Here is a 13,927-nt window from a genome sequence, read left to right as displayed (position 1 = left end):
GATTCTGAGAAAAGTATGGTACAGCTGCAGGGTGCACTTCCACATTCGAAGGGGTAGATAAAATAAATGAACGCGAGCTTCGAAAAGAACGGGTGTGCATACGTAACAGCATCATTGATCATTTTGATCTCGCTATTAAAGTGAATGTCCCTATTTCTAACCATGTAAGAGTTCTGTTGTCGCGAAAGTAGATATTATTATTAAGGTGACTTATTATGTATTAAGGTGATATCTCCCTTTAACATTAAATTTAAAGAAATATATTTTCAATATTATTTTAACTTAGTAATGGTTAATTGAATATTGTAGCGTCCACACTACCCCGAACACCCGCCAGAATAGCGTCCCAGTCACACCCCCGCTAAGACCCCGAAGTTGCAGTGGCCACACTACCCCGAGCGCTCACCAGAGTAGCGCTCACGTCGTACCCTCTCTAAGGCCCCGAGGTACCTGACCTACCCCTACCACGCGCCGACGACCCCCCGCGTAGGTTAAAAAGGCGAGTAGCGTAGGATTGTTGACAGTTTTCTAAACTTTCCGCTCCAACTAGCCGCTCCCTGGGTGGACAGCTAATACGGACCGAAAGTGTCAAAAGAAAAGACTCTGCTCTGAGCGCTCCCCAAGTGGATCAAAGGACTTAGTCAAGTCTCTCGCGACTAAACCCGTCGACGACTGTGTTAGCGCGACCGTGTACAAGTTTTATCGACTATCGAACAATTTTATATAAGTGTAATTCTAAGTTTACTTGCTAATGTTAAATAAAGACTTTGAAACCTACGGAGAATTATTATAATATGAACTACAGAATGTCCCTATTTCTGCTCAGCGAAAATGGAAATGTCCGTATTTCTGCTCACGAGTGTGTCCCAGTTTCTGCTCATATATCCAGTCCCGGTTTCTGGTCAAATATGCGAGTTATATTGCAATTGAAATGTATATTGTTATAACATCTTGAATAACACAAATAAGTAAAATCACTTAAAATATAAAAATGCCTTTTATTTATAATACGAAATACAAAATATACTACAAATAATACAACAATATAATATAAAATACTAAGTATCTTTTTTAGTTAATTTTTCTCGGTCCTTTTTTAGAGCAACTTATTTCTGTTCTTTTATTTTAGCTTTTTCTTCTTCTTTCTCTTTCTTCATTGTAGCGTTTTCTTCTTCTTTCTCTTTCTTTAGTCTAGCTTTCTCTTCATTTTTAAGCTTTTTTAATTTAACTCTCTCCTCCTTTTGTTCATTTTTTTATTTTTATGTTCTGTAATTTTAATTGCCTTCTTTCTTCTGTTTGTTGCTCCTTTTCCTTTTTTATTTTTGTTTTATGACCCAAATTTTCTTCTGGCCAGAATAGCACTTCTTGAAAGAGTGTAGCAATGGATGTATTATTAGTATCTGTAATTAGTTAACGATTTATTTATAAGTAACTGTTTTACTTATTATTTCTTTAAAATTATTTATTTTAAATACTTACCATGTTTATTTGGACATGCATTTTCGTCGGTTACCTGACTCTTATCAATTATCACGTCGTATGATAACATGTCTGATTGTTCTACTACATCTGAATTATTTTTAGATTTTATTTCGTTTGATTGTGTTGGTTATGTGCATGTGTAAATCCTATCTGGACCTAATGAAACTATTTCATGTGTGCTTATGTCTAAGTTATTTCCTGATGTATCCTGACTAATAGACATATTCTCAATAATAGACATATCCTCACTAATAAACACATGTTCTAAATTATTATCTGTGATGTTTAGATCACACTTACTGCTACCTGCATGTTTGTCGTTAATTAATTCAATTAGTATTTCATTGTTAGTAATTGTATCTGTCTGTAAGAGAAAACAATTAAACAAAAGTTTTTAGAAATCTACTTGTCGCAATGTAAGTAGTCAATTATCAATATTATATCATACAATTATATACAATTATGTGTTTTCAATTATTTAAATAAATTACTAAATAAATATGAACAAATTATTTAACCTTTTCGCCGCGTAGCTTGCGTGTATACTTGACAAGTATACTCGCGCAGAACACCAAAACGGTTAAATAAATCACAATAAAACATTAAAATAATTCAGAAATCATAATAGAAATCTTTAAGTACATAGTTGGTACCGAAGATGTTTGAATGCTGCTCTTTTCTATCATTCTCACACTCTCATTTAACATGAGTTTTCTGCTTTCTATCCAGACTGAAAATAAGGCCTCATATTTTGTCTCTCCATACCATTTTCCATCTCTCATTTCAGCTACTTTAAAAAGCTGCACTGTCTTCTCATCGATAGATTTTTCAATCAATTTTAAGGTGCGCTCAAAATTCTTGTGAGAGCTTGTCATTAAATTATTCTTATCAACATCTTTTTGCTGTAAGAGTTGATCTTGATTTAATAATTTGTCATAATTTATAGCATCCGCAGAAAGTGGTGCAAGTCCGCAAGCAATAAACCCCTGTTGCAGAATACTTTTAGCATTCAGAGAATGTAACGCAATTTGCAGAACAGGGGCAAAGTTTTGTTTTTCCACAGCTCTGCCACCATTCTGCATCCTCCAATCTGTAACAGCTTTCTTCCATGCTTCCTTCAAAGGTCGAAATAAGGCCACATCCACGGGTTGCGTAATGTGTGTGGAATTGGGATACAACAAAATCATTTCAATTTTATGCTCCACACAAAAATCACTTAGTGCCATGGTAGCATGTGATGAATGCCCATCTAAATATATTATTATAGGAAATTGTATTTTATTTTTAATGCACCATGGATAGAATACATTGGTCATGTATTTATAAAATGACTCTCCGGTCATCCACCCATTCTCAGATTTTCCTACACTCCAATTTTGAGGCACTTTATCAATGATGCTTGATGGTAGCATTTGGTAGGAAAACATTATCATTGGTGGTAATAGCTCACCTGCTGCATTACCTATAAATTTAATAGAATTACTAAATTTGCTAAAAACAGTTATATATTTATAAACTAAAGATACTATTTTATTTATCACCTGTAATCAATGTTGTTATACACTCCTTATCATTTGCACCAACTAAATTATAAATCCCTTTAGATTTTTTATTTGTGATAACTTTATTGCCTTTTGTCAATATCAAGAAGATTCTTTGATTTCAAATAATCTTCAATTTCATTAAACCACTCTCGTATTTTTACCTCAGATACCTGACCACGTCTTTGAGAAAAATTTTGGGGAGTTCTTAATGAGAGCTGGGGGTGGCGTTTCATAAAAGCTTCAAACCAATGCCTGCCTGGCCTTCCATTAGTGAATGGATTCTGTCTATTCATTTGTTTTAATAAAATCTTTACTCTATCCAACAAGACATTTCTTGTAAAAGGAAAACCTTTGTTAGCGATTGAAAGAATCCAATCCACTAACTTAGTTTCTTCCTCTTTCGTTAAAATTGTTGGAGGGCCACTTTTCTTTCCAATAACATATATGCCCTTATGCTTACCTCTAACTGTAGAGTAAGGCACTTTGAACTGCTTACTCGCAGCTCTCATGGGCATTCCATTCTTTACAGCCTCCAATGCATTTATTAAATCGCCTTCGATAAAAGATAAATATTTATTTCTAGATATTTCCCTCTTCATTGTCACCGTTTTTTCTTCTTTTTTCTTTGCAACATTTTTTTTAATTGTTCTGGGCATATTTATTAACTAATAAACAATAAAATAAATAAATATAACTTATTAATTTATTAATAATTTATTAATAATTAATAATAGTATTAATTTTTTAATAATGATAGTTATATACTTATATTCGTATCCACGGCCACGTGGTTAGAGATAGGGACTTATAGGTTATGTGAGTGACCGTATTACTACTCACCTATCTTCTCCGCAAGCAGAAAGCAAAACTTAAAAAAAAACACTTTGTACTTCAAGATTTGTATCTACACTGCACGTTTCTGCCAAATTTTAGCACAAAATGTGAAGAATTAATGTTTTTAACCGACTTCGAAAAGGAGGAGGTTACTCAATTCGACATGTATTTTTTTTTTTTTTAAATGTCTGTTCATCGATTACGCCGGGATAGCTTGACCAATCGGAATGAATCCTGTTGCATCTTGTAGAGCATGTTCCCGTGGTGATCCTGCTGTCAAGACTTTTTGCGATTTGTCATTTTTTACCCGTCTTTTTACCAAAAAACCGTGATTTTTAGGTATGCTTGCCGATTACGTCGAGATGGCTTGATGAATCGGAGTGAAACCTCTTGCATCTTGTCGAGTATTTCTTCTAGTTGGTCGCGCAAAAGAAACATTTTGTGATTTGTCATTTTTTACCCGTTTTTTTTTTTTTTTTTAACAAAAACATTTTGTCTTGCTTCTTACTCCGAGACGGATGGACCAATCAGATCGAAACTCCTTGCATCTGGAACAACATTTGCCATTTGGTCCCATAGCAAAACATTTGTCCTTGTCTTATTTTTTACTACTTTATATCACTTTTTATCGCAAAAAGCGTACTATTTCACGTATGTTTGGCCTGAAAGCGATGAAATCGCTGAAACCCTTTACATTTTGCTGCCGGAGAGGTTTCCGCAATGATCACAGATGCAAAAATTTATGAATTTCTGTATTGTTTATAACTATTGTTAACGCAAAATTCCTATTATATGATGTAACTCGGTGAGGAAATTACCGAGCGCGATGGAACCTTCCGTATTTCATGACACATGAATTCGTGATGTTCCCATTTGCAAAAATTTATGGACACTTTTATTGTTTATAAAACCATTGTTGGTGCGAAATTGCTATGCTCTGGTGCAGCTCGACAAGGAATTTACCAAACGCAATCAATCCTTTCACATGTAGTTGCAGATGTATTCCTGATAATCCCATTTGCAATTATACAGGGTGTCCAAAAAATGTTGGATGTCCTTGAATAGGGTGTTTCGGGGTGGGGGGTGATTTGAAACAATTTTTTCTTAACGAAAATGTTGCTCGATGCTTCGTTAAGGAGATATTGACAGAAACCCCCGACCAATCAGAGCGCGAGTATGCCGGTGGAGTGCCTGCGGTAGCATAAGCCCCGCAGGCGCTCCTCCGGCATAGTCGCGCTCTGATTGGTCGGGAGTTTCTGTCAATATCTCCTTAACGAAGCATCGAGCAACATTTTCGCTAAGGAAAAATTGTTTCAACCCTCCCTCCCCCGCAGAACAAGTCTTTTCAAGGACCTCCAACGTTTTTGGGTCATCCTGTGTATTGCTCATAACTGTTGTTATTGCATGAAACCTATTGGTTATAGATTGCCACTAAAAAGAGTGAAATAAAATAATTTTTTGGAAAAAAAATTGAACCGACTTCAAAAAAGGTACAGTGAAAAGTATGAAATAATTTCTAGTTAATTTATATGAATACGACTAGCTCTAGATATAATTGCTTAAAAGTATGGGAAAACGCAGTGAGAAGTGTGAAATAATTTCTATTTAAACTGCATTCTTATTCATCATCCTTTGGAAAAGGTGCATTGCATTTAACATGATGTATTTAATAATTTAACCAAATTCATGAAACGATGATGAATAACAATGCAGTTTAAATAGAAATTATTTCACACTTTTCACTGCATTTTCCCATACTTTTAAGCAATTATATCTAGAGCTAGTGCGTATTCATATAAATTAACTAGAAATTATTTCATACTTTTCACTGTACCTTTTTTGAAGTCGGTTAAATTTTTTTTCCAAAAAATTAGTTTATTATAACGAAAATAGTATGCACACGTCTTACTCGCGATCGTAACCACAACGTTTTAGTCAGGTTTCGTTATGGCGGAGGCAATTATTAAATTTATTTTTATTAAAATGGTGGCATCTATTGAACAACGGATTGTATCAGTTTGTACGGGAATACTGAATTAATTCCAAACAATTTTTTGTAAAACTAATTTCGTATTCAACTTTTTATATTATATAAAAATATGCGTACTGAGCAGAAATTGGGACGTGATTCGAAATAGGGACATTCACCTTAGTTTTTTAGAAAACGTTAACGAAAAATTTGTTTACATGGTACATACATACATACCATTGGCACCCCAACGAGCTCTATCGAAAGTTCTTATGGCATTTTGCCAAAAACTTAAAAATAAAAAAGTTGTGGGCAGTTGAAGTTTCAGGTCATGCGAAGTTACATATATAGCACCTCATATTTTCAAAATGCTGTTTCTCGCGTATTAATTCTCGCGTAGAAATAGTTCTACGGAATTATTTCTAAAAACTATCAGGAACTATAGAACTATTGTAGGTGCAAATAGAACTGGTGCTGAAAATTCGGATTTTTGAAAATGAATTTGATTGTTTAATTATTGTGGATTATACACCTTTGAGATTAGGTTGCAAGTTTTTTATATCTGAACACGTGGCGTGGTCTCATTTTCTGAACTTTGCTGGCCTTTTTGTCAGAATACAATGGATGGGGACAGAGTGAAATTCGAGGAGCTGGTTGATTCAGGAAACTGGATATACTGGAAATTCCAGATGAAAGCATTTCTGAATGCACGTGATGCATTGGAAGTTATCGATGGAACTTGGGTTAAACCTGACAATAGTGTTGAGAAAGCTGTTGAATTGGCTCGCTGGAAGAAGCCAAATAAAATTGCCAAAGAAGTTTTGGTCACTACCTTAGACAAAAAAACATTAACATTAATTATGAATTGTGATACCACCTGTGAAATGTGGTTTAAGTTGCTGAATATTTGTGAAAAAAAATCAGCTGATGCAGTCTACCTGCTCCAAACAATTTCGTAAGTATCGTTATACGCCGGGTGACAACATAGCATCACATGTAAGTAAGCTAAAATTATACGCAAGATGTTTGAAAGAGTTGGATGAGGAGATATCTGACACTATGCTCATGACGACCATTCTAAACACATTGCCCTCAGAGTTTCGACATTTTCACAGTGCATGGGACTCCACATCTGCTGAGGGGAGAACTTTGGACAAATTAGTGTCTAGATTAATGGTCGAGGAGGTAAAGTTGGGAATGAGTGAGATTAAAATGAATCCAGAGTCAGCTCTTGTAGTAAAGAAGGAGATAAAAACGAAGAGTTTTGGTCTAAAGCCCATTTCAAATTCGCACAAGGTCAAAACAAAATTAAAATGTTGGACGTGTGGAGATCTTTATCATCGTCGTGACTGTTCTAAAAATAATTTTTGGACGAAAAATATAACCAATTTCGAAAAAATATTAAAACTGTACTAAAAAGTATGAAATAATTCCTGGTTAATTTATATGAATACTTCTTATATGAGTATTTTACTTATACTTATACTAATACTTATATGAGTATTTTACTACATATAGTATATTAAATGAAAAAGATACATTCGTATTGGGGAATGGTAGTACAGTTGTTGCTGTTGGTAGTGATAAGATAAGAATAAAATCTAATGTGGATGATGGGGAACATTATCTTGACAACGTCATGTATGTTCCTGACATGAAAGTTAACTTGTTCTTGGTTCGATCAGTAGCTGAAAACGGATTTAAGCAAACAATCTTGCGAAAAAAATGGACCTTTAAGGAAAACAATGTACTCATTGTTGAAGGTCACAGAGGAAACAATGTGTATATCCTAGACATTGATGTAATACAAAATAGGCAATTAAGTCTTTCAGCTCAAAGCAGCAAAGAAAACTCGTTGTAAGTGTGGCACGGAAGGATGGGACATGAAAACAAGTCTCATGTTAAAAATCTCTTGAAGTTGAAGGTCATTGAAGTTTTTGAGACTGACAAAGTAGAGAATTGCGAAGGATGCGCTTTTGGAAAATTTCAACGTACAACTTTTGGAACAATTCCAAAAGCCACTTATCCAGGAGAGCTGGTTGTAACTGACCTCTGTGATCCTATGAAGGAATCCTCACTCTGTGGATGCAGATACTTTATTGTCTTTAAGGATGATTATACGCAATACGTTATAAGGATGAAGTTGTTACCTGTTTTAAAACCTATATCAACTATGTGTTTTTCACTTCCTATGTTTTCTATATAATGTTTTTTCTTGCATTTTCTATATGATGTGTTTCTTACGTTCAAGAATGTATATTATTTTAATATATAACATGTCTTCTATTTGTTACAGTATTGTTTTATAAATGTGTGTTACAACGCAAGTGCACGAATACTTTCGTGTATTGATGTGTATTAAAATCCTTGTCTGCTTGTCTTTGCCCCAAATTGAGAATTATAAGCAGATCATCAATAATACAGTTTGTAAATACCGGTAGGTAAACATTGACATTTACGCTAAAACTACCGAAGGTAATGCATAGCTATTTATCATTCTACTATATCTTTGAAATTAGAGGAGGAAGAGGTAAATGAATTCGTCAATGTAATTGTATCCTAATTCAACAATATTTATCAAATATTATATCAAAAGCATTATTAATAATTGAACAATTTCAAAAAGATAATATGGTTTAAATCAGCTGGTTTGATGGTTTTAGTGTCAATAAGTCTTTAAATAGACTTCCAGTAGGTAAAGTGTGAATCTCTGTGAGGCTCCAGTCACTGAATCTACATGGTTATAATGTTCTTGTAAGAAAATATGAGCACTCGCGGTACAATTTCCTTATTTTTATTGGATTTCTCATTAAACACATTATTCAATACTGTGACGGAACCTGGCGTGGGCGGCCGAGAAAGCCGCTATTCAACACGCTCGGTCGCACAAATCCCACAGACGAGATTTATTTATTCTTAAGGGAATCTGGGCGCCAGTGTAAAAACGGGCTCAGAGGAGGTCAGGAAAGACAAAGAAAATAAGGGAAACTCTGATCCACGAAAGTAAAATTGGGCTTTATTTAGCCGAAAACTAAAAAGGGGGGGAATTCCGCGGTACAGTCACACCGAAAAGGAAGAAGGTGTGGCGACTACGCGCCGAAGAGGAAACACGACGCGGAATCCCCAATACAATTTTAAAACCGGCGCGACTTAATTCCCTAGAAAGAAAATACAACCCAAAAAGTGTTTCGCCGTGAATTAACGGTCTCGCATTTCGAAGGGGCCCTTTTCCTTCGAATCGCGGCGCGTTCTCAAACCGCGCAAGCCCACGCGGAAGATACGCGAAACGAACGGAGGGAACTCCAAGGGTTCTCGCCTCCGGGGGTGGTACTGTCGCGAACGAAAAGTGATAGCACGCTCACGGACACACACACTCGATCCGCGCTCGCACATACCCACTCCACAAAGGGAAACCCCAACGCGTGGGCCCTACCTGACTGGCACACTCGCGAAATAACAAAATAGACTCGCTTACACGCGGAAGAAAATAAAAGGGGCTCGCTCGCACGTGATCCGTTTCGCTTCGTCGTTCAACCGTTAATTAGTCTTCCTCGTTTCCCGAAATCGCGCTCTTCTCGTCGCCGGCTCGCGGCTCTCCCCACCCAGGAGCTTTAAGGGACTCCTTACGGTGTGCCACCACCATGCTATCTCCAACGGTGCGGGCTCCGGAGGCAGCTGCGGGGCGATGGCAGGGCTGACCATCTTCCGAGGGTTGGCAAGTCCTCTTTGGTGGTGACCACACCGGGGTCCTTGGGTGGAGGACACCGCGACCGGCGACTTGCCGTGCTCTCGCGAGGACGCGGCGCGGATCGCGAGCGTGAGGGGGCGCAAAAAAGAAAGGGGAGTCCCTACTGGGCCGCGGGCCACGCATACCTCCACACACGCGACCACCTCCGCGGCGTGTTCGGGCGAGGAGGGAGCGAGGACCCTCCGGGGTCAGGGTGCCTTCGTGACGGGCAGAAAAGTTCTGCCCCGTCACAATACAAGATTATAATGTCCAACAGAAATGAATGAAAGTGAAACTTACCTAGGAGCAACTGTCCACAGGAGGTGAACATGAGTAGGTTGGAATCATTCTTAGACTCCAAATTCCTCAGCTTTTGTCGTTCGTCGATGTGCTGTTGCGAGTGTGGCTGGTGTTCTTGATGCCGTTGTTGCTTCTCAGAAAGTAGGATATCCAGCGAGTGTTTAGATTCCAGGCAACTCTCCGGTTTCGAGTCCATGGCGCTCGAAACTTTCGAATTTTTTGAGTTATTCGAATCGTGACTCCTGACTGTCGAATCGAGTGCAATCGCCGGGTTCACCATGTCTGTCTTTCTTGAAAAACGTTTCAATGTATTACCATCTCTTCCTTTTCGTCTAGAGTTGCTTTCCTCGAATGTTCCAGGCACGTCTCGTCATTTACTTTTGACTCCCATGAATTTCGTGTATGTTGTCCTCTGTTTTCCTTTATTTGTTCTAGCTCTATGAATTCTTTTTCACTAGAATAATATCCAAGGACTTTTAAACTAGTCGATAGACTCTTATTCCAAGAATCTGTTTTAAAAGTTGCGCAAAGATTATTGGTTTTTATCGCAGTTTGTCATATCTAGTGTTTTAGGGTCTAGATTGGGATCTCATCTGCAGTAAATGTTGCGTTTGTTAAAGTTTAAGTGTAATTCACACGGATAATAACATTTTTGTGTAAATGCAACGTTTTTTGAATCTGTTTCCGAAGATTCTTCGTGATTGCACTTTAAGCGTGATTCGCTAAAAGTCTCTTGAATCCCAGCGGTCTGTAAATAAAGCAACCAAGTATTAATAATCGTTCAACATTGTTCAAGTTCTTTTCGAGAAGGACCTTTGCTTCTCTTTGTAAAATAACTACCCTGTGACTAATTTTAACTTTGTCAAAATGTATAACGGCGAAACAGTCATGGAACTTTGTCGACGGGGTTGAAATAGAACGTTTTTAGTAATAAAAGTTTTTACATTATAGGTTTCAATAAAAACAGATACATAAACGTTTATGAGAATATAACTTATAAGAAATGTAAGATCAGAATGTGTAAAACCAGGATCCGGAAAGACTGGACTAACAAGGAGATCGCCAAAGATGGGAGAGAAGAACGAGAAAGAGATAACCATAGCGGTGGTAGCAAGCATTATGCGGGAGGTGTTGGTGGATATGAAAGAAGTGAGAGGGGAGTGGGAGGAGACACAGGAGAGGGTAAGAGGATGGAGGAAGGGAGAAAACAAGGTGGAGAAAATGGGGAAGGTAGGGAGAAAAAGAGGGGATAGTGTGGGAAGGTGTGTTACAGAGGGTAAAGGGGGTGTGATGAAGGAGGGAGTACTGGTAGAGGGAGCGAAGGAAATAGTTAGAAAGAATGGATTAACACAGAGAGCGTCAGAGGGGATTGGAAGACGAGGAAAGGATACCCATAGGGGGGTTAGCAAGGCTTATAAGGGAGGTCGCGGAAACGACGAGAGAGGAGTTTAGAGAGGTAAAGGAGTCGATAAGGGAGATAAAGGAAGATATGAGGAGAAGGGAGGAACAGTGGAGGAAAGAGAAGGAGGAAGTGCTAATGAAAATAGAGTTCTCTGAAAGAGAGTGGGGAAGGAGAAGAGAGTTATAGGTTGATGGGGGCAAGGTTGGAGGGAGGGGGAAGAAACGGGGATGGGAGAAAGGGTGAAGACAATGGAAAAGAGATTAGAAATGGCGGATATGGCAGAAAGGCGGAAGAATGTAATAATTAGAAGAATAAGTACGGAAAGAGGGAAGGAGATAGAGTCAGTGAAAGAAATGTTGAGAAGAATGGGAGTAAAGGGTGAGGTGGAGAACGCGAAGCAGATTGGGGGAGATGGAAAGGGCATGGTGGTACGAAACTGAAGGACAAGGAAATGAAAAGAGAAGTGATGAAGAAAAGGAGAGATTTAGGCGGTAGAGGGGAGAGGGTAGACGATTTCACGTGGACAGAGAGGAGAATACAATGGAAACCGAAGGAGATAGCGGAGGAGTCAAGAAGGGCGGGAAGGAGAGCAAGGGTATCTTATGGGAAGATTTGCATAGGAAATGTATGGTGGAGGTGGAATGAAGAAGAAAGGTTAGGGAAATGGAATGGGCGTAGGAGAGAATGGAGGGAAGTAAATGGAGAAAGAACTAGAGGAAAATGGGTTGGAACGAGGAAAGAAGGGGAGGAGGAAAAGCGGGCGAGAGAGAAATAGAGAGGGGGAGAGAAAACAAGTATATTGGACGAATTGAAAGCAAGAATGGATAGGAAAAGTTTGGGGGAATAAGGGAGTGGAAAAGAAAGGATGAAGGAGCCGAGCCGGAGGGCAGGGAATGTGGAAAAATGAATGAAGGAGCTGGTGAGAATGGGGATGAGTGCAGGGGAAGGATAAGTAAGTAGATAGGGAAAAGGTCGAGGAATGAAGGGAATTCCCCGGAAGCGGGTCCGCATAGCGTGCCCTCTCTCTTTCTTACGTTTCTTGTTTCTCGAGATTAATTGTAAGATAAGGATAGAATAAGGTAGAATAAGGATAGTTGAAGGATAGAGTAAGTACAGGTTTTGTAAGGAAAGGGGAGGCCATGCAAACCTCGTGGGCCGTATAATAAATACATACATACATACATTGTTTTCCAATCAGTTCAATAGTTTAATAGAAAGGTTCCACCAAGATATCAAAACTATTGAGCAGCGCTATCAAGAATATTGGGATGAAAGAATGTTGGGAGACTACATTTGGTTCCTCATCAGAGAAACGGACCCAAAGAAGGACAGAAAACAAAGCAAAGGCCAAAATTATTTCTAATCGTATTTCTAATGGAAATGAATTAAATAAACGTTTCCTATATATGTAAATAGCAGAAAAATATAAAACAGAGTAAAATTGGAATTTTTGTACCTTTACTCATTTGTTGCTAACTCTGGTATATATCCATAGATTTAATTCAATAAAAGCTTGTTTTCTTCGTAAAAGTGCGATCTATACGTAAACGATAAGAAACTGAACATAATGTGACAGTTTCTATTTTTACATAGCGATAGAAGAAAGGGTATAGTCGGATAAGGGGGTCAAAAGTGCCCTTGAGCCAAATTGATCAATGAACATACCAATCAATAGAGTGTTAAAAGAAAACCATTTGAGCCCAGGTTCAACCCGATACCCTTACTGGAAGGGTGGTTACAATGCAAAACGCAATTTATAGTTTAAGCTGTATATCTTTTGTTATACTGTATCAAAAATTTAAAAAAAAAATTAGAGATATTCTACTTTATAGCGTACATGTTTGTGAATTTTTAAAGAATTTTTCACTGCAAAATGGATTTTTAAAAAATTTGAAAAGTTTAAAAATAATTTTTTTTATAGAAATTATAAAATGACCACGTTTATATTTTTACACTGTTAGTGCTTTGTTATAATTATTAATCTATATTTTTTCAGATTTTTGGAATTGGTGGAACGATGTTGGAAAAATCAAAAACCGACATTTGTTTATATTATTACCTTAATTTTTCATGTGACCATGTTCATATTGTGACAGTTATAATATCTTATTATCATTATCAATATATAATATTGTAACGCCGGGGGATTGAAACACGAGAATCCATGTTAAACTATATATAACGTTTATTAACAAACTTTAACTTTTAACGATTTAACAATAATTCAACGATAAACTTAGAGACTTGTAGCGATACGTCTTCTTCTCTCTTTGAGATCTCGAATCGCTCTCTTCTATTTTAAAAGTTTGCCGCTTCCTGCAACCGGAAGCGCGGGAACTCGTTTCCGCAACTTCACATCGTCGCAACATTTTCACACCGTCGCGACGATGTAACTCGGAACTGTAGTGCGGCATTTTCATACTGTCGCAACAATATCATCGTTTATTACAGGATTTACGTGTTCTGTATTAAAGATTTTACGTAGTATTTCTGCAGGGTTTATTATTTTCGCAATATAGCGGGCATGCGACAAATAATATACACTAACGATCAAAACATAGCGGACAAATTTTTAAACGGTTCAAAAACATGGAAGTTTTCAACCGATTGGAATTAAACTATGTGAGGAGTAGTTTTGTAGTGTCCTCTAGGCGTGTGTAAAGTTACAT

The 13,927-nt window shown here is 37.4% G+C and overlaps 2 protein-coding genes across 2 annotated transcripts in view; one reads left to right on the top strand and one right to left on the bottom strand.

Annotated features, from left to right (window-relative positions):
- Positions 1-984: 984 nt before the first annotated feature.
- LOC128882725 (uncharacterized) overlaps positions 985-13,927 on the bottom strand; it is an 85,773-nt gene continuing 72,830 nt past the window's right edge. The window contains 6 exon segments of the mRNA XM_054134453.1: positions 985-1,400; positions 1,480-2,944; positions 3,024-3,118; positions 3,120-3,691; positions 3,867-4,408; positions 9,857-10,604. Coding sequence (XP_053990428.1) covers positions 2,085-2,944; positions 3,024-3,118; positions 3,120-3,682 — 1,518 coding nt within the window. The 5' untranslated portion in view covers positions 3,683-3,691; positions 3,867-4,408; positions 9,857-10,604 and the 3' untranslated portion in view covers positions 985-1,400; positions 1,480-2,084.
- Positions 6,450-7,690, top strand: LOC128882724 (uncharacterized). Its single transcript, XM_054134452.1, has 3 exons — positions 6,450-6,784; positions 6,852-7,151; positions 7,348-7,690. The coding sequence occupies exons 1-3, from the start codon at positions 6,450-6,452 to the stop codon at positions 7,688-7,690; spliced, it is 978 nt and encodes a 325-aa protein (XP_053990427.1).

This window comes from Hylaeus volcanicus, unplaced genomic scaffold, assembly GCF_026283585.1.
Source record: "Hylaeus volcanicus isolate JK05 unplaced genomic scaffold, UHH_iyHylVolc1.0_haploid 12158, whole genome shotgun sequence".
In the NCBI taxonomy this organism is placed as follows: Eukaryota; Metazoa; Arthropoda; class Insecta; order Hymenoptera; family Colletidae; genus Hylaeus; species Hylaeus volcanicus.
The sequence above is the reverse complement of the archived record's forward strand: the minus strand, read 5'-3'. Positions and strand labels throughout refer to the sequence as shown.